The following is a 27,190-nucleotide window of genomic DNA, read 5'->3' on the forward strand; positions in this document are numbered from 1 at the left end:
GCGCATGCGCCCTGCGCGCAGAACCGGGCCCGAGCCGCGCCCCGAGCCGGGCGCGGCCCGACGGACACGGCCTGGGGACATCGGCCCGGGGGAACACACCGACGGGGGGACACACCGACCGGGGGGACACGGCCCCGAAGGGACACACCGACCGGAAGGACACACCGACCGGAGGACACGGCCCCGAAGGGACACACCGACCGCGGGACACGGCCCGGAGCCGCCGGGTGAGGGGGGACACGGCTCGGAAGGGGACACGGCCCGGGGCGGGTCACGGCCCCAGGGACACACGGCCCGAGGGGACATGGCCCGGAGGGGGACACAGGGCCCGGGGGGACACACCGACCGCGGGACACGGCCCCGAGGGGACACACCGACCGCGGGACACGGCCCGGAGCCGCCGGGTGAGGGGGCACACGACCCGAGGGGACACGGCCCGGGTGGGGGGACACAGGGCCCGGGTGGGGGGGACACAGAGCCCGGGTGGGGGGACACAGAGCTCGGGTGGGGGGACACACGGGGCTCTGCGAGCCCGGGGGTCCGGGCTGTGTCTGAGGCTGCCCCGTGGGTTTGGGCATAATCCTGATGTTTTGACTTCCTGCTGTTCAGCTCGGTTTGATACATACAGGATATGTAGGGTAGCTTATATAGAGAAGGTGTTATACAGGGACTGTACTTTGTAACGTAGAGTCAGTATTATATTCCATATGTAGAGTTTATATGCAAACAGTATTATGTATTTGACCCTGAGATTGGCTCAGTTGGTTAAATCTTGGCTGTAACAATGCTAAGGTCATGGGTTCAATCCCCTGTGTGGGCCATTGACTGAAGAGCTGGACTCGATGATCCTTGGGAATCCCTTCCAGCTCAGAATAGTCTGGGATTCTGTGAACTTCTGTAAGGTGGTTTTTTTTGGTGTTATTGACACCTTTTCTCTCTCTCCATGTAAACAAAGCCTAACTAAAAACAGGGCTACAGTCTGTGATAGCCTATATGGATTGTATATAGGTGTATATAGAGTATTATTTATACTTAGAGGAAGTGTTATATTGGCTATATAGAAGATATGTAGGATAGATGGAGTATATACACGGTATATAGAGTATAATGTATATACCTGGAGTATTACATGGAGCACGTAAAGCACAATGCTCAGCCCATTAAAGGGTGCCAGCTGTTCTGGGTGTGGTGCCACTGCAGGCCTGCCATCATCGAGGCTCCAGCAGAGCATTCTTTCCCCCCACCCCCCCCCCCCCCACCCCCCCCACCCCCCCCCCCGAGTGCCACGGCTGTCAGTGCCCTGGGGTGAGGTTGCCTAATGAACCACTGCTCGTTAATCACGCAAATCAGAGGAGATGGGAATGGTGAGGGAACTGGCACGCCTGGTGCAACCCCATTCATGGCTCATTCTCTAAGGCTGAATAATTAATGCTCACAGTAAGTGTGAGATACAGGAGGAGGGGCCGTGGTGGTGCCCTGGGCAGTGTGTGGGGCTGTGCCTGCCCAGCTGAGCCGGTGGGTTCCTCACTGGGGGGACTGACTGTGCTGCTGTGGACTCTGCAGCACTGCTGGGAATCCAGAACTGCTCAGACAGCACTCTGGGCCCACCCCACTGTGGCTTTGTGTCCAGCTCTGGGATCTTCAGGACAAGAAGGACCAGGAGCTGCTGCAGAGGGTCCATTGGAAGCCACAGGGATGGTTTGGGCTGTGGAGCATCTCCCTGGTGGGCAGAGCCTGCGGGAGCTGGGCCTGGTCAGTCTGGAGAGGAGCAGACTGAGAGGGGACCCATCACTGCACACAAACATCTCCAGGGGTGACACAGGAAGGTCCCACACTCTGCTCAGCGGGACAGGGACAGCACGAGGAGCAATGGCCATGAACTCCAGTACAACCAGTGCCCCCAGCATGAGGCAGAACTGCTTTGCATGGGGGTGGCAGAGCCTGGCCCAGCTGCCCAGGGAGGGTGTGCAGTGTCCCTGTTGGGGACATTGCAGCCCCCCTGGGCACGGCCCTGTGTCACTGCTGGGGATGCCCCTGCCTGGGCAGGGGGTGGCACTGGGGGGGCTCCAGAGGGCCTTTCCAAATCTGGCTGTGCTGGAGTCTGTGATTCCCTGGTGGGGTCAGTGATGCCGTTTTCCACTCAGAGGAGTAAATTTCTGTGTGTGGGTGAATGAAGGAGAATCCCCAGGAGCTGCAGGTGATGCTGGGACAGGGCTGTCACAGTGGTGCAGGTGGCAATGTCATCACACTGCTGGTGGAGTTCTGTCCTCCTGAAGGGTTTGTGTTGAACCAAGAGGATGTTGTTCTTCAGCCAAGGAAGTTTTTTGTGGTGTGTCTCATAATCTGTTCCTGAGGTGTCTGAAAACTTCTGCTACTTTTGTCTTCATTCCCTGATCCAGCTCATAAACTTGTTGTGGCAGCAGCAGCTGCAGCTTTCGGGATGGATAGCAAGTTGTCTTGCTCAGCAAGAATCATTTTAGGTTTGTATGAGATTTTCACACTGCGTTTGTTCAGCTGCACTGAGCTGCTCCATGGGGTTGGTTGTTGGTGAGCTCCATGGGCAGTTGTACACTTAAATTTTGTGTCTGTACAGCCTCAAGCCTGGATGGATTGAGGTGCTGGGGTGTGGGAGGGGGCTGAGAGAATCATAGAATGGGTTGGGTTGTAAAAGACCTCCGAGATCATCAAGTCGAACCCTTGATCCAACCCCACTGTGATCACCAGCCCAGGGTTGGTGATCACAGTAGGGTTGGATCAAGACGTGATGGATTCTCACAGTAGGGTTGGATCAAGACGTGGTGGATTCTCACTCAGTGCCACATCCAGAATCATAGAATGGATTGGGTTGGAAAAGAACTCCAAGATCATCAAGTCCAACCCTTGGTCCAACTCCAGTCCCTTTACCAGATCATGGCACTCAGGGCCACGGCCAAGCTCAGGTTAAAAACCTCCAGGGATGGGGAATCCACCCCCTCTCTGGGCAGCCCATTCCAATGCCTGAGCACTCTCTCTGCAAAGAATTTTTTTCTGCTCTCCAACTTCAATTTCCCCTGGCAGAGCTTGAGCCCATCGTGCCCCCTTGTCCTGTTGCTGAGTGCCTGGGACGGAAGAGACTGGTGATTAAGTCATTAAATACCCTTCAATAAAGTGGGAGAGGAGACAGACTGTGCTCCATGAGCTCCTCACTCCTGTGGCACTGTGAACTCCCTGCTGGGTGATTGTGTTCACACCAGAGGTTTTTTCTGGTTGTGGTGGTTGCTGGAAAAATCCACCTCAGTCCTGCGTCAGTCCTGGGCATGGCAGCCTCAGTGCAGCTTTGTGGTCAGGCTGAATGGAATGATTAAACGCGGATGGAGCTGAAATAACGTGACTCTGCAGTGAGCAGTGAGATTCCCCTGGTACCCAGATTAGGGTGGCTGCTGTGGCTAGCTCTGTGCAGGCCTGTGTGCCCTCTGTGTGTTTGTGTCTGTGTCTGAACAGACCTGTGTGCCCTCTGTGTGTCTCTGAACAGACCTGTGTGCCATCTGTGTGTCTCTGAACAGACCTGTGTGCCCTCTGTGTGTCTCTGAACAGACCTGTGTGCCATCTGTGTGTCTCTGAACAGACCTGTGTGCCCTCTGTGTGTCTCTGAACAGGCCTGTGTGTCTCTGTCTCTGACCCTGATCCTGCCTTGTTTCAGCAGGTCCATGAGAAGCAGGCCCAGCCTCTGCCCGGGTGATCAGCTGTGCCAGTCTGGGGATCTGGGAGTGCCCAGGTGTGCTGACACCTCAAAGAGTGTTCTCAGGGATTCTTAACTCCAAAAAGCAGCTTGTCTTCAGACCTTGAACTGGTTAGTTGGTAATAATTAACCTACTCGTTCTGAGTTAACAGCATTGAGAACTATCTCCATGTAGAGAGAATGTGTCTGGGAAAACCCAGATACCCCTCCTGTAACTTGGCCCCTCTGTGTCCAGCAGCCTTGTGGTACCTTTTCCTTTAAGTAAGAGTGTGTTGAGAAATTCCCAGTGGAATGTTGACTCTGAACTCTGGAGCCTTTTAGAAGGGAAAAGTGACTTACAAAGGCTGTGAAAAAGGGTCTTGTGGGGGTGTTTAAATGCCCTGTCACACTCACAGTCGCTGCACAGCCATTCTGGCCACAGGATTGGCCTTCACAGTGACAGCTTTTATGGGGCACTGCTAATTAGTGCCTTGTGGGGCGGGTCTGTGTGTCTGTGCTGGGAGTGGGTCTGACTGTGTCAGACTGAGGTGAGTCTGTTCAGACACTCCAAATGTTTGCCTGGAAAATGGCACATCCAGAGTGCTTTTTGTAGCACTTTTTATGCTCTGAGTTTTATTTTCCCTTTTTGTGATGGACTGCTATTCTATTCTCAAGTCCCCTGGTACATAAATATTTAATTTATCTTAATCTCAAAGCTTGCAGCCTTTAACAGCAGTGATTGCTAAAAGTTACTTCTACTTTGAAAAAAACAATCCATAAAATGGAGCTGGTGAGAGCCTGAAGTTGTTTGGGACAACTCTTGCAGTGTTAGGGACTTGACTTAATGCCTCAGATAAAGTTATAGGCATTAAGTTTTAATAGTTTATTTTTTGAAAATAATTTATCTTTGAACCAGTTTGAAGAGTGTTTAGTGATTGAATTCAGAGCTATAGAAAAAAACATGTTCATAAGACAACAGTTCTGCCTGCTTGAAAAAATACATAGTCCTGGTGTCTGATAGTTAGAGGTGTAATTCTTTTGTTAGAGGTGTAATTCTTAAAGGAGTTCTGCTGGTCTGCCCTGCCTGGGGGCGTTGATTTTGTTGTGCATTTTGGGTTTTTTTAGTTCAGGCCTGTATTGTAGAAAGGCTGAAAACCTGTGAAAAACTTCAAGAAGGGGTAGTAAGATTACAGGAATAATATGGTAGTTATTAAAAGTCAGGTTAATTACTCAAAATGCTTCATTAAGTCAAATGGAACCATTCTATTTCAAAACCAGATTTAACAGAATGTAACAATGTTATTGGCTCAGTAGACTGAGGTGTGATGGTTTTATGAGTTCTCTGAAGAAGTGATTTTACTCTGTGTTAAGTAGATGTAAATATTTGCTCATAATTTCAGTTCTGCAGCTCTTTTATTTGAGTTCTTTCCTTTTCCAGAGGTCAGTGGGCCAAGTGCTGCACAACACAAATGCACCCTAATCTACTTCTTTAGCATCATAATCTAATAATGTGCATTTATGCATAGTTCAAAATTGGTTGTCAGGATTCCCTGTAAGTCTCTTAATTGAAGTAACCCCCAGTCACCAAGAGGTCACAAAATGAGGTGATTGTTGGAGGCAAGAGCTGCACTCAAGGAGTGAACAGTGGCACTAAGGAGTTTAGTGCCCTCCAAACATCTGTGAGAGACTTGGATTGTGGTGACTGTGACACCCTTGCTGTGACAAATTAATGACATAGAATCACAGAATGGATTGGGTTGGAAAAGACCTGAGATCATCAAGTCCAACCCCTGGTCCAACTCCAGTCCCTTTACCAGATCATGGCACTCAGGGCCATGGCCAAGCTCAGGTTAAAAACCTCCAGGGATGGGGAATCCACCCCCTCTCTGGGCAGCCCATTCCAATGCCTGAGCACTCTCTCTGCAAAGAATTTTTTTCTGCTCTCCAACTTCAATTTCCCCTGGCAGAGCTTGAGCCCATCGTGCCCCCTTGTCCTATTGCTGAGTGCCTGGGAGAAGAGACCAACCCCCACCTGGCCAGAACTTCCCTTCAGGCAGTTCCAGACAGTGCTGAGGTCACCTCTGAGCCTCCTCCAGGCTGAACACCCCCAGCTCCCTCAGCCTCTCCCCACTGCACTTGTGCTCCAGTCCCTTCTCCAGCCTCGTTGCTCTTCTCTGGCCCTGCTCCAGTCCCTCAATCTCTTTCCTGACCTGAGGGGCCCAGAACTGAACACAACACTCAAGGTGTGGCCTCCCCAAGGCAGAGTCCAGAGGAAGGGTCACTGCCCTGGGCCTGCTGGCCACGCTAGTTTGGATCCAGGCCAGGATCCCCTTGGCCTTCTTGGCCACCTGGGCACACTGTTGGCTCCTGTTGAGCTTCCTGTCCCTCAGTCCCCCCAGGTCCCTCTGCCTGGCTGCTCTCCAGCCACTCTGTGCCCAGCCTGGAGCACTGCAGGTGTTGGGGTGGCCAAAGGGCAGGACCTGCACTTGGCCTTGTTGAACTTCATCCCATTGGAATCAGCCCATCCCTCAAGTCTCTAAATCCCTCTGCAGAGCCCTCCTGCAAAGAGGATATAAATAAAATGGTTTATTCAGATTGTTCATTTTTGGGGTTGGGTGGGCACAAAGTCCTGCCCTGCTGTGCACTATTTGTGTCACCCCTTGCAAGTCTCTGAACTTCACATTGCCTTAAAGTGTTCTTGTCACTTCATATTATTGTGTTAATTACATCACATGTGGTGAATAATTACGTGTCAGTGCAGGTGAATGCAGCTGATCTGAAGGATCCACTGAAAGGAAACCTTGGACCTCAGGGAAGGAGAAAGACATGGATCTGTAGCTGAGGGTGGCAAAAGTGATGTGGGAGGATCTGAGTGTTTGGTCTCTGAGCTTTTGGAAGCAGCAGCAGCAGATCATGGAGTCATGGAATGGATTGGGTTGGAAAAAACCTCCAAGATCATCAAGTCCAACCTTGATCTAACCCCACTGTGATCACCAGCCCGGGGCACTCTGTGCCCCGGGCTGGTGATCACAGTGGGGTTGGATCAAGATGTGGTGGATTCTCAGTGCCACATCCATAGAATAACAGAATGGATTGGGTCGGGAAAGACCTCTGAGATCATCAAGTCCAACCCTTGGTCCAACTCCAGATCATGGCACTCAGTGCCACAGCCAATCTCAGTTTAAAACCCTCCAGGAACAGTCAAAACACACTGAATTGGGTGGGGTGTGGAGTCAGCCAGAGCAGACTGAGGGCACTGATAAAAGGAGAACTAGAGAGACTTGCACAGCTGTGGTTTCCAGACATTGCACTCAATAGACCTGAGTCCCCTCAGCTTGCTCAAAGAAGTTTGATTGGTTTTGTGTTTTGAATAGAATAGAAATGATAACCTGGATTACCATGCTCGACTTTTTAGTTCTTATTATTATTTGATAATAATCATTACTTGAGAACAAGCTGTTCATTTATGTTGAAGGGTAGTAATGGCCTGTTTAGGTTTTTACCTGTGAACAGTGTGCCTTAAGATGTATAGAGAGTCAAACCAGAAGATCCTAATACCCATTCTGGTTTTACACTTGCTGACATTGCCATGCCATAGTACATGCTTTTGTCAGGCAGCCTCAATTTCAGGATTTTAAGGGAGTTCTTGAGGGCTGAGTACCTTGTGGAGCATACCGAGGGTCCAGAGAGGCTGTAGCCCTGTTTGTAGTTAGGCTTTGTTTACATGGAGAGAGAGAAAAGGTGTCAATAACACCAAAAAAAACCACCTTACAGAAATTCACAGAATCCCAGACTATTTTGAGTTGGAAGGGACCTCCAAGGATCATCGAGTCCAGCTCTTCAGTCAGTGGCCCACACAGGGGATTGAACCCATCACCTTGGCATTGTTAGAGCCAACTTTGAACCAGCTGAGCTGATCTCTGACACTTGGGCTTTGTAAGCAGCAAAGTGGTGTGACCCTGTTCTTCGTTTCAGGTTTAAGAAGAGTAGAGCTTGGCTGGGACTGAGACTAGAATGGACAGTTACTTCAGAGCTGCAGTGTGTGACCTGGACAAACTGCTGGATGAGTTCGAGCAGAGCACGGGTGAGTTCCTGCACGGCCTGTTCTCCATCTGGTCACACACGTGGCTGTGACCGTGGAGTCTGAGAGTGGCATGTGCTGAATGAGGGCTTGTATTGATGCGTAGATGGGATCCAGAGGGAGTGAAAAGAGAGCAGCCTTACAGACTCTGCCTGTGCCCTGTCCTTGCTCTCCACAGATGAGTGTGACTGCCTGAGAGCCCCTCCCGGCGCCTCTGACCCGAAGCACCGCTCCCTGCCCTCACCGCCGGGGTGCCTGCAGCGCCCACTCCCGGCGCCGGGGCTGCCCAAGGACACGGACAGCTGCCCGTCCCCGGGGGACACGGCTGTCCCCGGCCACGCCGGGGCGAGTGATGCGCTGCGGGGACACTCAGCGCTGCGGGAGCACGGCGTGGCCGGCCCCGACCTGCTCTCCACTCTGGACAGCGAGGCCGAGCTCTCCTGCCCGAGGAGGGGCAGCGTCCCGGTGTGTGACCTCGTCAGTGACACCGCGGAGCTCATCCACGCGGCCGCTGCTCGCCAGGGTGCTCAGGGGCTGCAGCAGGATGGCTGCCAGTGCAGCCAGGGGTCCGCTGGCCTTGTCCTGCCCTGCACAGCTGTCACTGTTGGTGTGGCACCACCTGGGTGCAGGGGTGCCCCCAGCACAGAGCACAGTGACGGGCACTCAGTGCTGCAGGGTCCAGGGCGTCCCACAACAGAGGAGATCAATCGTTCAGCTCTAAACTCAGACGGTTACGCTGCAGGAGAGATCTCAGACCCATGCAAGGATCAACCTGTAAAGTGCAGGGAAGTTCTTGATCAGCCTGAACAAACTGCTCACCTTGATACTGAGTGTGTCCCTGTGGCATCACAGAGTGCAAATGCAAATGGTCCCAAAGATGAGAGAGCCTGTGAAAAACTACCGTGTGACCCAGTGGATGACAGGGCTTGCTCTGCAATAAGGAAAGAGACACACCAAGGAAATGCCATAGGAAAGGTGGACCCAAAAGATGGGAGTGATGCTGAATCCATGCCTTCAGACCTGCCCAAGAGGCATCAGGTGCACAAAACCCATGCAATGTTACCTGGGAACTGTGTTTTACCAGGCTCCTCCTGTCAGACAGAAGGTGACGTAGAGTTGGAAAAGAAAATCACAGAAGATGATGTCCATAGTGAAGAGCTTAACAGCAGTGAGATACTAAGCAGTGTTTCCAGTTCGTGTGTTTCAGCTGAGGTTGTACAGACCTCTCTATCGTGTCTTCCTGTGTCTGTGTGTGGTTCATTGGTTTTAACAGAAGGAAAGGTCAGTCCTCTACCTCAGAATGCAATGGCAGAGGTGATTAGTGATGCTGTAGCTGCTCACGCTGGAAGGTCTAAAACTGATCCCTCTGGCAGGGAATCCTGTGAAAACACTGCCTGGCATGAGCAGGAAGAACATTCAGCTGAGATCAGCAGAAGGACTGTGGAGGACAGTGGGGGTGGAGAGCAGTGCGGTGCTGAGAATGAAACTGAGGGTGGGGATTCTCAACAAAGCAAAGCTTTTGGTTCTGCTTTTCTGGACCTTGAGGTTGAGCCATATGGTGGTGGTGTGGACAGTTTCTCTGATGAAAGTACATGCCCAGTTACTGACTTTGCTGTGGAGGAGGATGTTATTAGAAGTGATATTCTAATAAGCGATGCTGAACTTGACGATTTCTTGTATGGACAAAGTCTGCAGTCCAAGGTGTTCAAGAGTTCAGACAACGATAGTAACTTAATAGAAGATTATACAGATGAAGGAAATATAACAGATGTGAACAGCCTGGGTCTGACAGACGTCGCTGCAGAATTTATGCAAACAAAACTGGAGGGGACAACGAGCATTAACAGCCACATTAAAGCCTCTCTTCCTGCCGACTGTTTGGAACCTGCAGCAGAATCCGGCGTGTCCCGTGGTCAGGAGGTGACTGAGAGTGGCAGTGACGCTCTGGGTTCTGATGTTCATACTGAAGGTGCGAGACCAAAGCAGCTGCTTGGCCTTTCCCAAGGAGCTGCTGGTCAGAAACAACCAAACAGAACAAATGTACTTGAGAGAGAAAACCAGGAACACGGTTCTGTTTCCCCAGAAGTTCCCTTCTCAGGCAGCAGTGTCAGTGCTGGTAAGAGTGCTGATCCTGGGGAGAGCAGCGCTGAAGCTGGAGGAAGTCAAACATCTGAGAACACAGAGCCCCCTATAGCCCCTGCAGCTCTGCCCTGGAAGCAGCCTCTGTGGGTCCCAGACTCTGAGGCCCCCAACTGCATGAGCTGCCAGGTGAAGTTCACCTTCACCAAGAGGCGACACCACTGTCGGGCCTGTGGGAAGGTGAGCTGGGGAGAGGGGTCCTGTGTGGATGGGAGGAGATGGTTCTGACTTAGGGATAACCAGAGCACAGAAAGGAAAGAAGACTGACACAGTTTTTCCATACTCAAAACTATTTTATTTAACAAAAAATAATTTTTATTTTCACTTCAGAGAAAGTGAAAGAATCACAGAATCACAGAATGGTTTGGGTTGGAAAAGACCTCCAAGATCATCAAGTCCAACCCTTGGTCCAACTCCAGTCCCTTTACCAGATCATGGCACTCAGTGCCACGGCCAAGCTCAGTTGAAAAACCTCCAGGGGTGGGGAATCCACCCCCTCTGTGGGCAGCCCATTCATCTGGAAAGAATTTAAGTTAGGTATTTAAGTTTTAAAGAATTGAGGTGATGCTGAGAATTCAGGTAAGTGGTTATGTTATCTGTGGAACCCTGTTCATAAACCTGGGAGGATTGCATTCCATTAGAAACTGTAACAGCAGCACCAATCCAAAGGATTCATACCCTAAATCTGTCCTCCTGTGTGTTTAGATATGTGATTTTCCAGGGAAGTCATCTCAGGGGAAAAGTGTGTGACTGACCAACAAAGCAAGTAATTGCAGAACTTGTTTCAGCCCAAGGTCTTCTGCAGTGGGTAAATGATGCCACATCTTACCCTGAATTCAGAATTCCCCTGGGAGCTGCTGTGCCTTACACTTGTGGTGGTGCATAAATGGAAATACTCTCAGTTCTAATGAACTTACTGTTCACTGTTGCTCTGTGAGCTTTAGGGATGAGGAGGCAGAGCAAAGACAGTGTCAGCACTTTGGCATCCCAGTGCTAAGAAGATCTGGAGAGGCTTGGTAGTTTTTTTTCCCCCACCTCTTTTCTAGCACTGTGTGTTCAAAGCTCGGTACTTGTTTAGTCAATTGCAGTGGGTGTGAACTAAAATCCAGGTCTGAGTGCCAGGAAAAGGAGAACTCATTGTGCCAACCCAGAGCTCACTGAACTTACTGCGGGAATATCCTGCTGATGCTCTGTGGTGGTTTAAAGTGCCATTCTTCAGAGTGGGTTCCACTTTAGTTGTAATGCTTGACTGACTTTGGGTTCCTCCTGTACCTTTTATGTGAAGTTCTTTGTACCTTGTGTGGAGATGGGGATGGAAGACCCTTCAGTGCACAGCCCTGTTTGCAGCTGTTGATGTGCTGAGTGAAGGGCTTTTGGCCAAACAACAGTGTAATTAGAGGAAGCATCACAGTCTGTTCATTAGGAGAGCACTAAATAGATCTGAGTCCCTTCAGCTTGCTCCAAGGAAGTGTAAATATTGGTTTTATTTACAGGAAGCTGCACAGTGTGGGTCATTTCAGCCTCACAGATGCTGCAGTGCTATGCAGCTGTAACTCTGGCATAGCTTTTCTCAGAGTGCAGTAGCTTAACTTTTTGTCAGACTTTTTGTCTTTTTAGTAGGAACTTTTAATCTTACAAAAAACCCCAGACATTCCTTGTGAAGCTGTTGTGTGTTGTGTTTTCAGCCACTTGGGCCATAGGGGAAACCAGTAGGAATTCACAGTCGTCCTGTGTGGACTAAACTGGAAGACAATTTTATATATTCCTACGATCCTACGTGTATTTTCACCAGTGAAATTGGCAGCACTGATGGATTCTGGGTTCCATGCTGAAGGGCAGGGTGGAATTGGTGGTCCCTGTTTTGTCTCCCAGTGCAGCCCTTGTGAGGCCAAACAGCTTTGCAGTCCCTTTGCTGAGGTGTCTGTCTGTTGTGTCCTGCCTCTTCCCAGCTCAGCCAGCATCAATTCCTTCTCTCAGCAGCCCCATCTCCACCTCCTTTCCCTGTTCCTTGGTCTGTCCCATTTGGGTGCATTAGGATTAATCCTCTGCGGGTCCCAGTGTCACCAGGGGCATGAGGAGAACACCCATTGCAGAGGATTGAGCTGCTTTAGCATGTGAAGCCTAAGATGGATTGTAACTGATTAGCAATTAATCCCCCTCAGTTGCTTTGTTAACATCTGCACTGAGCATGCCTGTTTTCAGTTGAGGTAAATCACCTGTGGCACTAATGCAGAACCACTCAAAAACTTTCTTTTTTGAGCTCATGGTGCATCCATCAATTACTGCTGTTTTTACAGTGAACTTTCCATTTTAAAGGAGTTCACTTGTAATAACTTGGGTTTTTTTGCTGTCCCCACTGTTTGGGTTTTTTTTCCTTCATCCACCACTTTGTTTCCCTGACGGTGATTGGGAGTGTAGAAGACATTAAGTGTTCTTTCCACTTACTGAACTCTGGTCAGTGGTAGAAGGGTCAGATCAAGGTTTCAGGAGACCTTTTGTAAAGGCTGGTAGTCTGGAGTCTGCGTAACAATGGTGTGACCCTGTGAATTCTTCTCATCACCCCAGATAACAATTTTAATATAATGTCAGTCGTGCCCTCTGTTGTTGCTTTGTGTTGTTTTGTTCTCAGGGTTTTTTTTTTTTCTTGGCTTCAGTGCAAGGTTACAGATGGGTTAGAATGAAACAAGTGTCTTTCTCAGAGGAGTCTTCTAATTGCTGTGCCATTGTAGGCCACACAGTATGTCTGTAGTATTTCAATCAATCCTTTCTGATCCAGGTTTTTTGTGGTGGCTGTTGCAAACGAAAATGCAAACTGCAGTACATGGAGAAGGAGGCAAGAGTCTGTACTGGCTGCTATGATGATATTAATAAAGGTAAAAAGATTTTTTTGAGTAATTGCAGTAACTAGTAAAGTACCTTTTTATCCTTTTTTCTTTTTGGGAAGCTTGATTACTTTAATTGGTGTATGTTTTCCTGTTGCAGAGGTGGAGGGATGAAGGGAATAATTGTGCCTCTAAGCTGGACTTATTTTAAACTTTAGGTAGCAAGTTGATGATTTTTATTAAAAAATCCCATAGTTTTTAACTGCGTAGGACTAAATATGAAGATACACTGTTGGGTCATCTGTGACAGGAGTTTAGCAAAGGTGATTGTGCCTCCACAGAAACCACCTGAGTGTTTCAAGGCCTTGCCCCTGCCTGTTCTCACGTCTCAATTGCCCATTTCTGTACCTTCCTGTCATGGTGTCTTCACATGTCACATCACAGCACTGCAATAATTGAACCATCACACAACCTTTTCCTAGCTGGAAGCCAAGCATGAGTGCCTGTGGAAATATCAGGGGAAGAAACTTGAGGTTCTGTTGTTTAATGTTCAAATAACAGCTTGAAAACATGTCGGATTTTTAATACACCACCTAAGTGGAGTTTGAGCTGATGAATGTGATCTGTGTTTGCACCAAGGGGTCACTGCAGCAGCTCCAAGAGGTGCAGGGGGTCTGTTTCTGTCAGGACAACAGTCTGGCAAACACACAGCTAGAAAATAAATGTAAATTTCCTTCCTTGCAGTCGCCTGAGTGTGCAGTTTTCTTACCTAGATCTCAAACTGTGCTGCTTCTGCCAAGAAAACCCACTCACAAAACCACCCTGCAAATGAAATGAGATCTTAAAAACTAACCACATTTTTTCAGCACAGGCATTTGAAAGGATGATGAGTCCAACTGGTCCTGTCCCCAGTTCCAGTGTCTGCTCTGAACACTCCCCTGGTGCTGCCCCTGTGGAGGGGGCCCAGACCCCCGGCAGTGCCAGCTCTGCTTCCCCCCCTGCACTGCTGCCCATCTCAGCTCTCAAGCAGCCTGGCATCGAAGGTACAGACACCAACATATCCAGCACTCTCAGAGTCTCTTGGAAAGAGTTGCTTATTGCATCTTGGATTTGTACTTGATGTATTTTCAATGTATTTTTTTGTGAGGAATGTAAACTCTCTGAATGGGGGTACTGGACAGTTACTCTCACTTCCCAGCTTTGGTGCCAGGTCCAGGTTGGTCCTAAATCTCTGTTTATGAAATGTGGATGTTACTTTTTTCATTGCCCTCTCTTTTATATTGTAAATCGTTTTGTGTAACTGTTACTTTTATAGTTTTTATGTCTCTTGGGAGATCTCTGGCTTGTGACCGCAGGTCTCACAGTACAAACAAAAAGTAGCTGTTCAGGGAGAAGTCACAAGGGAGATTCATTCTCTGTGTAAATACAAATGATTACTGGCTAAATAGTGTCTTTGTTCTGCTTTTTTGAAACATCTGACCTTCTTCAGTGGAAATAAATTTATGAACAAAGTGATAAATTAACTATCTAAGAGTGTATTTCATCTTTTAGCTGTGATATGAGCATCATTCTTAGCGAGTACAGAGGGGTGATTGAGGGAGTGCCCTTCCTCAGATAGGACTTGGTAGATTTAATTGTAACATGGCAGCTCTCACAAGTAGATTTTTCTGCATGTATTTATAGTGGCTGGTGCCAAACTCTACCTCTGCTTAAGTCCAGTAAGAAGATTCTCTCTATATTTGTGGGGAAGAAGGGACTGAATTTTTCTCCCTTTCAGGTACTGTAGCAGTGCAATAATGTGCAGTTGTTGTTTTCTCACCCTGCCAGGGCTGTGCCCCAGAGAGCAGAGGAGGGTCTGGTTTGCAGATGGCATTTTGCCCAATGGAGAAGTGGCAGACACGACTAAACTGTCCTCTGGAGCCAAGAGGTCGTCGCAGGACTTGAGTCCCATGAGCCCTGACGTGGTATGAGTTGGGAAGTGTGTGAATGTGCATGGATTACCTTTGGGCACCTCTGCTGGCTGTTGGTGGGCACCCCTCACATCCACAGCAGGAGTTCTGCTCCTGGAGTCTGAGAAAGTGTTTGGGTGGGGTTTTGGAGGTGGCTGTGAAGTCCTTGTGTTAGAAAACTCTGCAGTCATTTTCAATTCTAGGAAAACCTTGTGTGGTTTGGGGTGTCTGTGAAGTTCAAAAACAACCTTTCCAAAGCAGGTCTTTGTTACACAGCCCTCGATTAACTGTTTTTATGAAGGTAACCTCAGCCACAGTTCTAAACCTGTCACTAACAATGGGCTTGCAGCAGAAGTTTGGGTTGGTTTCTTTTTTTCTCCAGTGGTTTGCTGTAGTTTTCCTATTGGATTAGACTAGCCAGAAGTTGCTCAGTGCCTTGCAATACTCCATTATAGGGTGCAGCAAAATCTGTGTATTGCTTCTAACATGAACTGATACTGAACTGAGAGGGGGAGTGGCTTTTTTACCATGATCACATTCGTGGTGTTGAAGTAGCTGCACTTGACAAGAAAAGTCCAAAGAAGAGGTGTGAGTTTGCTGTGGAAAGGTTTGGAGAGATTCCTCAGCTGAAGTCTTTTTAAAATAAAACAGAGCTCTGAAGTGCTGTCTCAAGTGATAACATAAATTTCATGATTCTCACAGCACTCAAGAGTTTTCAAAATACAAAACAAACAAAACAAAAGAGAGGCCAGATCATTATTATTTGTATGTGGAGGACCTGGATCGTTACCAGATACATAGCATGTAAGTCACTTGTTATTTGTGAAGATCAGATAATAGTAAATGTGAATTCTTTTGAACAAGGAAGGACTCAAAAAGGTTGCAGTGATTAGAAGGTGTAGCCTGTCTCACATCTTGGGGAACAGGGTAGGACATTTTCACTTGCAGAGGATGAGCAATGCCTGAAACTAAAAGCAGCAGGGATAAAGTGAGTGGGATACAGTTGGTTGGTGGTTGTTGTGTGCAGTCTCAGAAGCTCAGACAAAACCACCAGAGGCAGCTCTGAAACAAAAGTATCACAAAATCCTCACTGTGGAGATCAGAAGTACCCAGTGATGTGAAACACCAGCAGGCAAATTCATGGAGAAGAATTCTGTTACTGGCCAGAATTCATGTTCCTGTCTGGGTGTTTGGGGAGTGTTACTTTTGGGGTTGGTGTCCTTTTATTTTTTTATTTTCTGGCAGTGTATTCATTAAACAGAGGATTTTTCTGGGAGCTGATGGGACACTGGAGAGCTTCTGTAGAGCAACCATAGAATTTTTGAGTGTTTTTCTTGTTGCAGTACAAAGTCTTCCCTATGGAGGTAGAATGGAAGTCTGACACATTTGATGGGGCACCTCTCAGGGGTTTTCTCTTTGTTTTATTTTGTCATGAGAGCTGAAATCCTGATGTGCCCGTGGTCACAGCTTGTCATACCCATCTCAGTGGAGGAGCAGCACAGGTTTGACTCCAAGCTGGAAATTAATCAAACTGTGAAATGCTGGACTCAGTGATTGGTGCAGAGGGTAGGAAGAGAAATACATGTGCAGTCCTGAGCTGCTGATCCAAGTGATGGCAACGTTCATAGGTGTGACGGGAACACCAGCAGCAGGCAGAGTCCTCAAGGGGTACCTGGTGTGTTGCTTGTGTTACATCTGACTGTCTGTGCTGCAACAACCATTTGTGTTACCAAACAAATAAATTAACGATGAAACTTCACCTATGTAACTCCCAAACATAAAAACAAAGAAGATCAAGGAGAGTTTTGGTGGCTTTCTTCTTGTTAGGAGGAAATGCACTCTCAGCATGTGTGATGGCTTTCCTTAACTTTTTGCTTCTAGGATGAATATAATGAAAGTTTAGCTGGTTGTAAGACAACGTAGAGTTGTTTTTGTTATTTCTTCCTTGTAGGCAGCAAACCCAGAGGAAGATAGCACATTAACTGATGTACATCAAAGCCCAAAGGAGGAAATTAATACCATTACAGGAATGAAGGAACCACGTCCTTCAGAGGATGCACAGCAGGGTGTCCCAGGGCACAGTGAGGGGGCACCTTGTTACAAATCCATAACTCCAGGAACTGAGGACTGTTCTGCTGCTGCAGAGGCTGCAGAGTCCCCCTCCAGTGCAGGGGATCAAACGGCACAGGATGTGCCTGTTGGTCCCTCCAGCTACAGAGCCCTGTGTGGGGTGGAGAAGTGTGTGCGAAGGGACATCAGCCTCCTTCCCGACGGGAATGAGCTGCCACCACTGCTGCTGGCACTGGGAGACAGAGGGAAAGGTAAAACTGGGAAAATTGTTCATATTTAGTCACAGAATCACGGAGTGGTTTGGGTGGGAAGGGCATCAAAGCCCAGCCAGTGCCACCCCGTGCCATGGGCAGAGACACCTCCTGCCAGCCCAGGGTGTTCCAAACCCCATCCAGCCTGACCTGGGACACTCCCAGGGCTGGGGCAGTCACAGCTGCTCTGGGCGCCTGTGCCAGAGCCCCACCACTCTCATAGCCAGGAATTCCTTCCCAATATCCCATCTATCTCTACTCTCTGGCAGTGGGAAGCCACTCACTGTGTCCCTGTCCCTGGTTTGGTTATTCCACAAAATCCCAGAATAGTTTGGGTTGGGAGGGACCTCAAACCCCACCCAGTCCCACCCCCTGCCCTGGGCAGGGACAACTCCCACCAGCCCAGGGTGCTCCAAGCCCTGTCTAACCTGGCCTTGGACACTCCCAGGGATGGAGCAGCCACAGCTTCTCTGCCCAACCTGTGCCAGGGCCTGCCCACCCTCCCAGGGAGGAGTTTAAGTCACCTGGTGCCAGATTTCTAAATCTGAACTCAAGTGCATGTAATTTGCATTCTGATGCAATGTTAGTGTCATGTATGTGTTGCATACCGGATTGCTGGATGATGGAACACGTGTCATTAACAGGATCACTGTGTTGTGACAGGAATGCTTTGTCGTTTGGGCACGTTCCAGTGGTGTCTGTGCCCACCAGTGGTACCCAACAGTGCCAGTGTGTGCATGAGGAGCCAGCACACAGGACTGGCCATGGTTTCCAAAGCAATGGTAGCCCCAGTTTGCCCCTTTGTTGGAAGCTGCTGCTTCAGTGTTACGTGTTCCTTGAATCTCAGGGTCAGCTGTCCATTGGTTAATCTGTAGCTAAGTCTGGAAAAACTTGCACCCTCTTAAGGAAGGACGGTGGGACAACATGTAATCAGACACAGGAATGGGCTGCCCAGAGAGGGGGTGGATTCACCATCCCTGGAGGTTTTTAACTTGAGTGCCATGATCTGGTAAAGGGACTGGAGTTGGACCAAGGGTTGGACTTGATGATCTCGGAGGCCTTTTCCAACCCAATCCATTCTGTGATTCTGTGATTCTATGTCATGTGCTGTGAACTAATGCCTGGTTTGAGTTGTTGGCTGGTGTGTTGCACTAAACTGTGTGTTGATTTGTTTAGATCCCGTGGTGGAGGAACACCCATCCCACCAAAAGGTCACCTCACTGCTTGGGGAAGGAGGTCCTGCTCCTTTAACCTTCATTCTGAATGCAAACCTGCTTGTCAATGTCAGGCTGATGACATGTAAGTACTGCACATTTTCTTGTCCATTAAGTGCAGCCTTGTTTTTCTGACTGTACAACAGTGTCCTGTGGTGTCTCCCCTTCTCAAAGGTTCCTCAGAAAGGTGCTGGTGCTTCTGCACAAACGGCCTGCATGGTCTGGGTCAGGCAGAAATCATCATTCTGTTGCAGTGTTTGCCAGAGGAAGATGTTTTCCCCAGAGAAATACTCAAATTGTTTCTTGACATCTACAAGGATGCAATGAAAGGTATGTCATTTTGAAGGTCTAGCATTGTATTTTATAGTATATTCTTGCAGATCTTTAAAGCTGAAAGTTGATATGTAATTTTTCTTGAAGAATTTGTAAGTGTCTAATGATTCTGATGCAAGACCTTGCAGTGTTAGGCTTGAGTTCTAAATAACAGAAATAAAAGCATTTAAGTTTCTTTGTTTCCTATACCCCTGTAAACATCCTGTTTGCAGGTTTTTTGTGGTTGTTCAGTTGCACTGTGTTGGAGATCTGGGTACAAGCCCTTGAGTCTGTGGTTTAAGAGTATCTGGCACTGTGTTTGTAGAGGTGCAGTGCTCATGCATGTATATATTTAGGTCTGTTGGTGGAAGTTCCCCAGTTGTTGTGTGCCAGAACATTGAACGCTTTAGGATTTTTGGAATTTGTTTGGACAAAAACCTAGTTTCATATCCAAGTTCATTTAGTTGTGAGATACAGAGCAGTTATTCTCTGGGTGTGAATGTGTGACAGACTTCAGGAGGGTTTGAAACCCACCACAGACTGGCAAGAGGTCACTGGTCACCACATTCTCTTGGCACTGATGTTTGACTGACCCCAACCTGCAAACTCTGTCCCTCTTTCTACAGGAAGGTTCATAAGAAACATGGAGAACATTACTTTTACTGAGAACTTTCTCAGTAGCAAAGAGCATGGAGGATTCCTGTTTGTTTCACCGATTTTCCAGAAACTCGATGCTCAGATTCTCCCAGATAAGCCTTTTCTGTGTGGCATTCTCATCCATAAGCTGGAAATACCGTGGGCTAAAGTCTTTCCAATCCGCTTAATGTTGAGGTTGGGAGCAGAATATGGGGGTGAGTTTAACACTTTCAGTAGCTGCATAAATGTTGAGTTCCCCTTGAAAAATACAAGGTTTTTTTAGACAAGTGAAATGTTTAAAATCATCTTTGCAGTATTTTGTGTAAGACTGGCATGGGAAGCCACCGGCTGAGACAGCTGGGAATGTTCATTGTCCTGCTGGACTGACTCCCTTGACTTGATTGGGTTTTTCCTTAGCTGATTAGAGTGCTAAGAAACCAAAACTCATGTAAAGAAACTGACGTTAAAAAAAACCTGATACAAAAATGCCTGACTTTTTTCATCACAGGAAAAAGGTGTGAACTGTTCACAAGCCCAGTTTACAACTCTGTAACAAAATGGGTTTTTTTTTAAATTAAATTACTGAGATTAAGTATGTTGGCAGGATATTACTGCTTCATAAACTGAGTACAGGTATTGATAACCTGTAAGGATAACTTAGTAATTCACTGGAAGCAACTAGGCCTGTAGAAAGGCAGGATCCCACCGTTCCAGAAGCTGCAGGTCTGTAAATATTGTCTTGTTCAGGGGTTTCTGGAGCCCACAGGTCGCTGCCAGCCAGGCCCATCTCTGTGTGGTGACAAGGGCTGCTTTGTTCTTCCTTCTCCTGTGAAATTACTCTCTGTGTTTTGGGGTTTTGGCCAGTTTTGAAGGGTTTAACCCTGGGTGGGGACATCTCACAGTGGTTGAGGGACATCCCCTGACAGGGAATTAGGGAGAGGCTCTGCTTGATGTGCTGCTCAGATAATGAGATTAGGAAACATAGCTGAAAATAAACTAAGTAAATACTTGGATTAGCAAGTTTTAGAGTTGTTGATAGCTGAACATGCCCCTTTTCCTTCCTTGTCTCCAGCCTATCCAACTCCTGTCGTGAGTTACAGGCACCGGAAGCCACTTTTTGGAGAGATTGGGCACACGATTATGAATCTGCTTGTTGTGAGTAAATGTTTTATTGTCTTCCTGTTGTAATTTAAATGATGCAAAATGTCCAAAATTCTGAACCTTGAAAGCAGTGGGGTTTGGTAAATGTAAAAAGCAGTTGTTTTTGTTCTTCATACTGGACTGGAAACTTCTTACACACAGGGTGAGTGAGTTAGGAAAGCTGTTTGTTTCACCAGGTATTAGTTCTGGTAGTGAGGAATGGCCTTAAATGATGGAGAGAAATGCTGACATGTGCACTGAAGTGGGTAGTAATGAGTGTTCAAGTGCATTTTTCTCCTCCAAGCATCACTGTGGTGCAGAAAGTCTGGTCTGAAGTCTGAATTCTGGTCTTAAGTCTGACAGTATTAAATGTGAAGAAAGCTTTGACAGGCAGATCTGTGGACTAACTACAGGAGCAATTACTTTGCCAGACAAACCTGACCTTACCCCAATTAATCAGCCTGATTGTCCTTTGTGAAGGATTTTTTTGGCAAAATCATAAGACTAAGTCAAGTCTGGAATTCCTGCCATTCCCCATGGAGGCTTTTCCTCTGTTACCCAAACAATTTGATTTAAACTTGCAGTGATCTTGTGTTCCTGGCCAGTAACCTTCCTCCTCTAATACTTACACAGAACTTAGGGCACTTTTCATCACAACATTGAGGGTAAGGCCATGGAAGGAATTGCACATCTGATTTAGGCAGCCTCTGCACCCCCTCGTGAGTGTCTCGAGGCCATCACAGCTGAGAGGGACCTGGAACCTTTTGGTGTCCAGGCTGTTGTTTGAGGAACCAGTGGGGGGAGATGCACTGTGTGAATAACAGTGTTCCCTGTAAATGCAGGAATCTTACACTGTAATTCCATGAGCTGGCTCCCAGCCTGATGGGTGACCTGGCAGTGCCAGTGTGTAACTGCATCCTCACATTCTGAGGAGTCCTGTTGTGAGACTGCTGCTGCAGAAGGGGCTTCTGCAGAATTTCTCTTCAGCTGGATAAGAGTCACTGGGTTTCCCCCTCACAGCTGTGTGTGTCAGCCTGAAGCAGTGGGAGGATGTTCTGCTGGGCAGGAGTTTTAATCCCCAGATGGCAGCAAGAGTCTCTTGGTGGTGCCTTGGCATCTCTGATGCAAATCCTCAGTTAGAGGTTGTACAAAACCCCTCACCACACAAGTGACTGAGGCTGTGGTGACTTTGGGGGCAAAGGGCACCTGTGATTCACATCCTCACTATTGCTCAAACCTGCCTGTTGTGTGGAAATGTGTAGTGCACTGAGATGTGTTTGTAAATGCCCTTCTTGGGCTGACTGAGGAAGGCACTGATTGCCTGGCTCAGCTGGGGTAAAGAGCTTGTTTATACCTTCTTATCAGCTGGGCTCATGAAGGCAAGTAAGGCCATTCCAGGCCTAATGTTGTTCTGTGAAAAACCCAGAGTGTTGCAGAAGTGGGTGAGTTGATGGGTGATGTCAGAGAACAGTGTAAGAAATGGTGCAGTATATTTAGTGTACAAATCAACCAGCTGGAGCTGCAGAGGGCAGGGTGTGAGCCTGCACACAGACTCACCGAGACAGTGCCTTCCCTGCTTCACTTTGCTATCAAGAGAGGGAGGGTGTTGAAGGTTTTCCTTCCCTAGAATACTGAAATTCTAACCTGTATGAAGTAGCCATAGTCTAAATAAGTCACTACCTTGTCCTGCTATGAATTTGTGAGTACATTCCCAGTAGGCAAACAGGGATCATCCTGTCACACATCCCAGTAGGCAAACAAGGATCACTAACTCTTTAGCCACTCTTAGTGTCATTATTTTTCAGAAGTTCTAAAGATGTATGTAAAGTACTTTTATCTAGATGATTTTTCGTTATAAAAGATAAAAGAATAATTAATTTTCTGTTAATGTAAATATTTTGTCTGTTACAGGACCTTAGAAATTACCAGTACACTTTGCATACCATAGACAACCTGTTTGTTCACGTGGAGATGGGCAGAAGCTGTATTAAAATACCCCTAAGGAAGTACAATGAGGTGAGTGAACCCATCTTGATTAGCCTTCTAATCCAAGCTGCTTTAGTCCTTGTTTTTCATATAATGCCAGTCACAACTTCACCATGAGCTCTTCGCTAAAAAAATCCTCTTTGAACTTTATACTGACCTAAATGTGTAATGGGGGGAGCATAAAATTGTGTGAGTTCACACTTCCTTCCTTCCTGGTTATGCTGGAAGGTGGATAATGATCAGTGGGATTTAGGACAACTGGTAAGTGTTGAAAAATCAGCACTTTCTTCAAAGTCTTTTAGCTTGGATTTCCAAGGATTCTGTCTCAGGAATTTCCTGATGATGGTGTTTTGCTAAAGACTTAAAAAACACCCAAAAAAACCAACCAGCAAACCCCATTAACACTAAGTGTGATTTGTAAGTGTAATGACAGTTTTTGTGTTGACAGGTAATGAAGGTGATAAATTCTTCTAATGAACATGTAATTAGCATTGGGGCAAGTTTTAATACTGCGGCAGATTCTCACCTGGTGTGTGTGCAGAACAAGCACGGCCTGTACCACACTCAGGCCATCAGTGCCACGGGACGGCCCAGGAAAGGTGAGTGCTCTGGTGAAGAAAAACCACATTTCTGCTCTGAATTCACTGTTGGGCTGCAAGGAGAATGCAGCTCTGGTGTCACACTGACACATGTGTGAGAAGGAGTGCAAGTGGGATGTTAGTAATGAGTGATACCAACTGGTGCTCACTTTGTTCCTGCTTTTTCTAGTGACAGGTGCAAGTTTTGTGGTGTTTAATGGAGCCTTAAAAACATCTTCAGGATTTTTAGCTAAATCCAGCATAGTTGAAGGTAAGAAGTTTGTTCTGTGTGTTCTCCTATTAAGAGAACTTAGGAAAAAAAATGTACCACCAGTTATGTGTAAGGTCTTTATGTCCTCAGTAAGCTAAACTTTTCCTTTTTAGCTTTGTAGGAAACCTGTTGCAAACAAAATACTGTATAAAAATACCTGTTAGTTCATTTACTTGTTATGAAACATGAAATTTTAACTCTCTTCAGTCAGTGCAAGTCTCTCCTTTATGGAGCGATTTTCATTGCCATATTGCTGAAATACATATATTGGCACATAAATGAAAAAAAGAACCTAAGATTATTCCAAGAATGATGTTTTAGTCTTTGTTCTGTTGACAGAAAGGTTTTCTTGCTCTTTCGTGTAACACTGAATGCTGTAGTTGGGGGATGGAATCCTTCTGAGCTTTTACCAGTGAGCTGTAGGGCAGGGTTGGTCCCACTAGACTCTAAGTCAAGATTCCTCTGAAAAGCTGCTCTTCCTGTAGATAATCTGGGATTTGAACTGGATTTTTTCTAGATGGGCTAATGGTACAAATAACACGGGAAACCATGGAGGGCCTTCGTCAGGCACTGAGGGACAAGAAGGACTTCAGGATCACTTGTGGGAAAGCAGACACAGAGGACGTGAAGGAATATGTGGATATTTGCTGGGTGGAGAGTGAAGAGAGAACAAACACAGGGTAAATGCACTGCCAGAGCAGAACATCTTAGGGAATTCTTGTTTCCAGTGCTCAGATTTCTGCCTGTAATTAATCCTGAAATTAATCTGATGTATTTTTATTGAAAGAAAATGTTCCATACCTTAAATGGTTTATAGCTTGTTAAACCTGCAAGATCGATTTTATATTATTGGTTTTATATTGGTTTTATTTAGGATATTTGTTTTTGTAGCATCTTTATTTTCATGATGCAAGCCCTGTACGGTATTTTGTTGTAAGGCTGCTTAAATACTCTTTAAGGATGAGTAAACATTATTTCATGCAAGTGACTCAATCTAAACCATAAAATGTTGTTTTAATCATTAATCATACTATTGTCTTCCACAGAATTTTAAGCTCAGTTGATGGAAAATCAATGGAAGGAACTCAGAGTGAAAAAGCACCACAAGGCAGAGACTTCAGAAGAGAGGGAAAAGTTTTGAAGTGCACTGAGGTTGGTGAATTACATTATTCTTGAGCCTTTCTTGCTCCTTTTTCAATAGTTAAGTGGTAAAGTTACCATACTAACTGAACTACTAAAAATCATGGCTGATTGGATGAATAGCCACACTGACAGGCAGAACCTTCTCTGTGGTTCTTGGGGGAGTTTACAGACTTCTCATTTTTCTCCCCTGAAAAAGTCTGAGGTCTGCTGGCACTGACAGATCTCTCATTGCACAGCCCAGGCATTCCCCTGGGCCCGAGGGGCTGTGATTGAACAGGTGAAACACCTGGGCACACACCTGGGTGCTGTGCCTGCCAAAGCTTGCTCTGCTCTGCTCTGATGTGCTGAGTTACTCCTTATCCTTTCTGTGGGATGTGACTCTGTTGCTGACTGTCCTCCCCTTTCTCTGATTCCAGGTTTACTATTTTGTGGGGGACCATGAGCTCCCCAGTGCTGCTCCTCACCACTTTGCTAAGGAGATTGGCACAGCCTGTAGCTCTGCCCTCTGCCCTCACCTTGCCACCCTGAAAAGCACTGGGATGAACAAGATAGGCCTCAGAGTTTCCATTGACTCAGACATGGTAATGTTTCCCCTCCCATTGCAGACCCCCATTCCCACTGGAGCAGCTTCCTCTGTACAGACCCTGCATCTCTCCCTCAACGTTTTTAAGAGTTTTGCCCCACCCCAGACCCCAACAGAGGATGGGATTTGGTGAAGATGCTGCCTTAGTGACTATTTTGTCACTTCGTGCCAGCTGAAATATTCTTGCAGTGAGATACTGCACCTTTAGCATGGTCTTGTTCCTACAAAAAGTGTTAATTAATACCAATATTACTGTGTTTTCCTCCTAGGTTGAATATTTAGCTGGATCTGGAGGTCACCTTCTTCCACAGAACTATCTGAATGACTTGGACAGTGCTCTGATTCCCGTGATTCATGGTGGAATGTCAGATCCTACAACTCTACCACTGAAAATGGAATTAATATTTTTCATTACAGAGCACCTGTTTTGATGAGGCTGATGACAGGCAATATACTGTTTTGCTAGATCTGAACACCAAAGTTTTAATGCTACAAACACTAAAAATGTTAAAATTTCTAAACCTGTTGTGTTTTAATAGCTTTTCAAACTGTTTTATTAACCCCCTGTGGTTGCTCTACCACAAAAGAAGTGTAGTTCGTAACGTGTCCTAAAGTTCTGAAAGTTTACACTTAATACAGGTGCAGCAGAGGGCAGGTTGTGCTCCTCTCTCCAGGGCTGCAGCACTCACTGTGTGCAGTGTAACTCCAAGCCATACTCCCTTGCCTCCCAGCCTCAGAGGGGTGGCACCACACGCTGCTGCAGGGATAGGGGATCCCTGCAGCCAGTGCTTCCCACCTGAAGAGGGGCTGAGCCCTGGGGCACAGCGGGCCCAGAGCTGACTCCCTGCCCTTCTGAGGGTCAGACACAAACCCTCTGCAGCTCTGCGTGTGAGGGCAGGGAGAGCCCTGCAGTGTGTTGGTGGAGACTCTGTGGGTGAGGTCCTGAACATGGGGATGTGATGCTGCTTCAGGAACATATGCTCTGAAAAATCTTTTGTGGAGCAACTGATTGCTTTGCTGTGTTTATAAGGTTTTATCTAACTTAAAATGGATGCTATTTTTCTAAGAAGTGCTTTCTTTTTTTTTCTTTACTCTGGTTTTAAAGTCCTTATGCAGTTTGACCTTTTAAGGATTTTTAAAAAAACCAGATTACCCTTGATGGAATCTTCATGTAGCAATAAGTCAGACAATAATTCTTCAATGTTTTTTCTGCTCTTGTCTGCTGCTTTTGCCTCCTCTGAGTAGCCACGCTTACTTTCAGGGACAGTGGATGTATTAAGTGTGAATTTTCACGAACAGATCAGTTCTAGTGGAGGCTGTCTCTGCCCATGGTAGGGGTGTTGGGTTCCTTCCAAACCCAACCATTCTGGGATTTTTAGTATACTTGAGGTTCTTGCATAGTATGTATTTTTGATACTGGGTCATTTAGATCTATTTATGTATTTGTGATGTATGTGATTTGTACTGAGGTTCTTGGAACCACATGGGGGTTTGGTAACTGCCACAAAACTGTTTTATCAGTAACAGAACCAAAACTAAATATATATGAGATCTATATTGTTTTTAGTAGAAATGCTGGTACAATTTTATAATGAAAGTATTAAAACTTCGATGCCTTCTTGATGCTAATAGGGGATATTCTATGTTTTTCTATCAAAAACAATTTGTAATTTAACCTTACCTGCTCTTCTGTTACCTGTGCTTTAACACATCGGTTCTAGAAGGGTTCAGGCTTCACGATCTTACCCTGGAGGGAACTGAGCTGCATTTCAGCTTCTTTGTGCTGACTCTGCAGAGACACTGCCCTTCTGGAGGAGGGCTGGACCCACGCCATGCACAGCATGAGCAGAACATGCCCTGGTGAAACCCAGCTGGGCCCTCGGGGCTGAGCAGCACTTGGGGGCTGCGGATGTGCCCTGTGCCCCAGGGGTGTCTGCAGGGGCACCTGAACCTACAGCTGCCTCTTGGCACTGGCCCTCTACTAACTCCTTTTCAGTAATGACCAATAAAGTTACCTACAGTGCTTGTGGTGTTGTGTCTCTTGTTTATAATAAAACCAAAACACAGGCTTGTCCTGTCACTGCCGCTCTCTGCTGACTCCTGATGCTGTGCACAAACTCAGTTTTGTTACTTGCCGTGCCACAAAAGTTCAGATTCATTACTCAGTGTGCCACAAGGCAGTAATTCCACTCTCACTGACACTGCCCATTTATTTCAGCCCTGCACAGGCCCTGGTGCTCAGTGTGTGCCACACACAGCACAACACCTGCCCTTTCTGTGCCCTGGTTTGCACACAGCAAGTCAGAGCTGGGAATTCC

At 47.0% G+C, this 27,190-nt stretch overlaps 1 protein-coding gene across 4 annotated transcripts; it reads left to right on the top strand.

The window, feature by feature from the left end:
- ZFYVE16 (zinc finger FYVE-type containing 16) lies at nt 1-26,895 on the top strand. 4 transcript variants are annotated; one of them, XM_071580174.1, is made up of 19 exons: nt 1-227; nt 3,683-3,829; nt 7,673-7,781; nt 7,957-10,097; nt 12,694-12,790; nt 13,606-13,782; nt 14,567-14,703; nt 16,640-17,009; nt 18,186-18,308; nt 18,398-18,553; nt 19,162-19,386; nt 20,244-20,326; nt 22,223-22,327; nt 22,746-22,896; nt 23,066-23,146; nt 23,664-23,826; nt 24,193-24,298; nt 24,706-24,870; nt 25,142-26,895. In XM_071580174.1, exons 3-19 carry the CDS (start codon nt 7,712-7,714, stop codon nt 25,301-25,303), a joined length of 4,512 nt encoding a protein of 1,503 aa, XP_071436275.1. In that variant the 5' UTR covers nt 1-227; nt 3,683-3,829; nt 7,673-7,711; the 3' UTR covers nt 25,304-26,895. The 4 variants fall into 4 exon arrangements, with proteins under 4 accessions (XP_071436275.1, XP_071436278.1, XP_071436277.1 ...); XM_071580177.1 differs by lacking the exon at nt 13,606-13,782; XM_071580176.1 differs by lacking the exon at nt 3,683-3,829.
- The last annotated feature ends 295 nt before the right edge of the window (nt 26,896-27,190 follow it).

This window comes from Pithys albifrons, chromosome Z, assembly GCF_047495875.1.
Source record: "Pithys albifrons albifrons isolate INPA30051 chromosome Z, PitAlb_v1, whole genome shotgun sequence".
Lineage (NCBI taxonomy): Eukaryota > Metazoa > Chordata > Aves > Passeriformes > Thamnophilidae > Pithys > Pithys albifrons.

Bases quoted from the DNA above. Each gene is read 5' to 3' on its own strand.
- ZFYVE16 (XM_071580174.1), top strand. From the start codon at position 7,712: ATGGACAGTTACTTCAGAGCTGCAGTGTGTGACCTGGACAAACTGCTG. The intron at 14,704-16,639 runs GTATGAGTTGGG...TCTTCCTTGTAG, and splicing joins GTCCCATGAGCCCTGACGTG to GCAGCAAACCCAGAGGAAGA. The intron at 22,328-22,745 runs GTGAGTGAACCC...TTGTGTTGACAG, and splicing joins CCCTAAGGAAGTACAATGAG to GTAATGAAGGTGATAAATTC.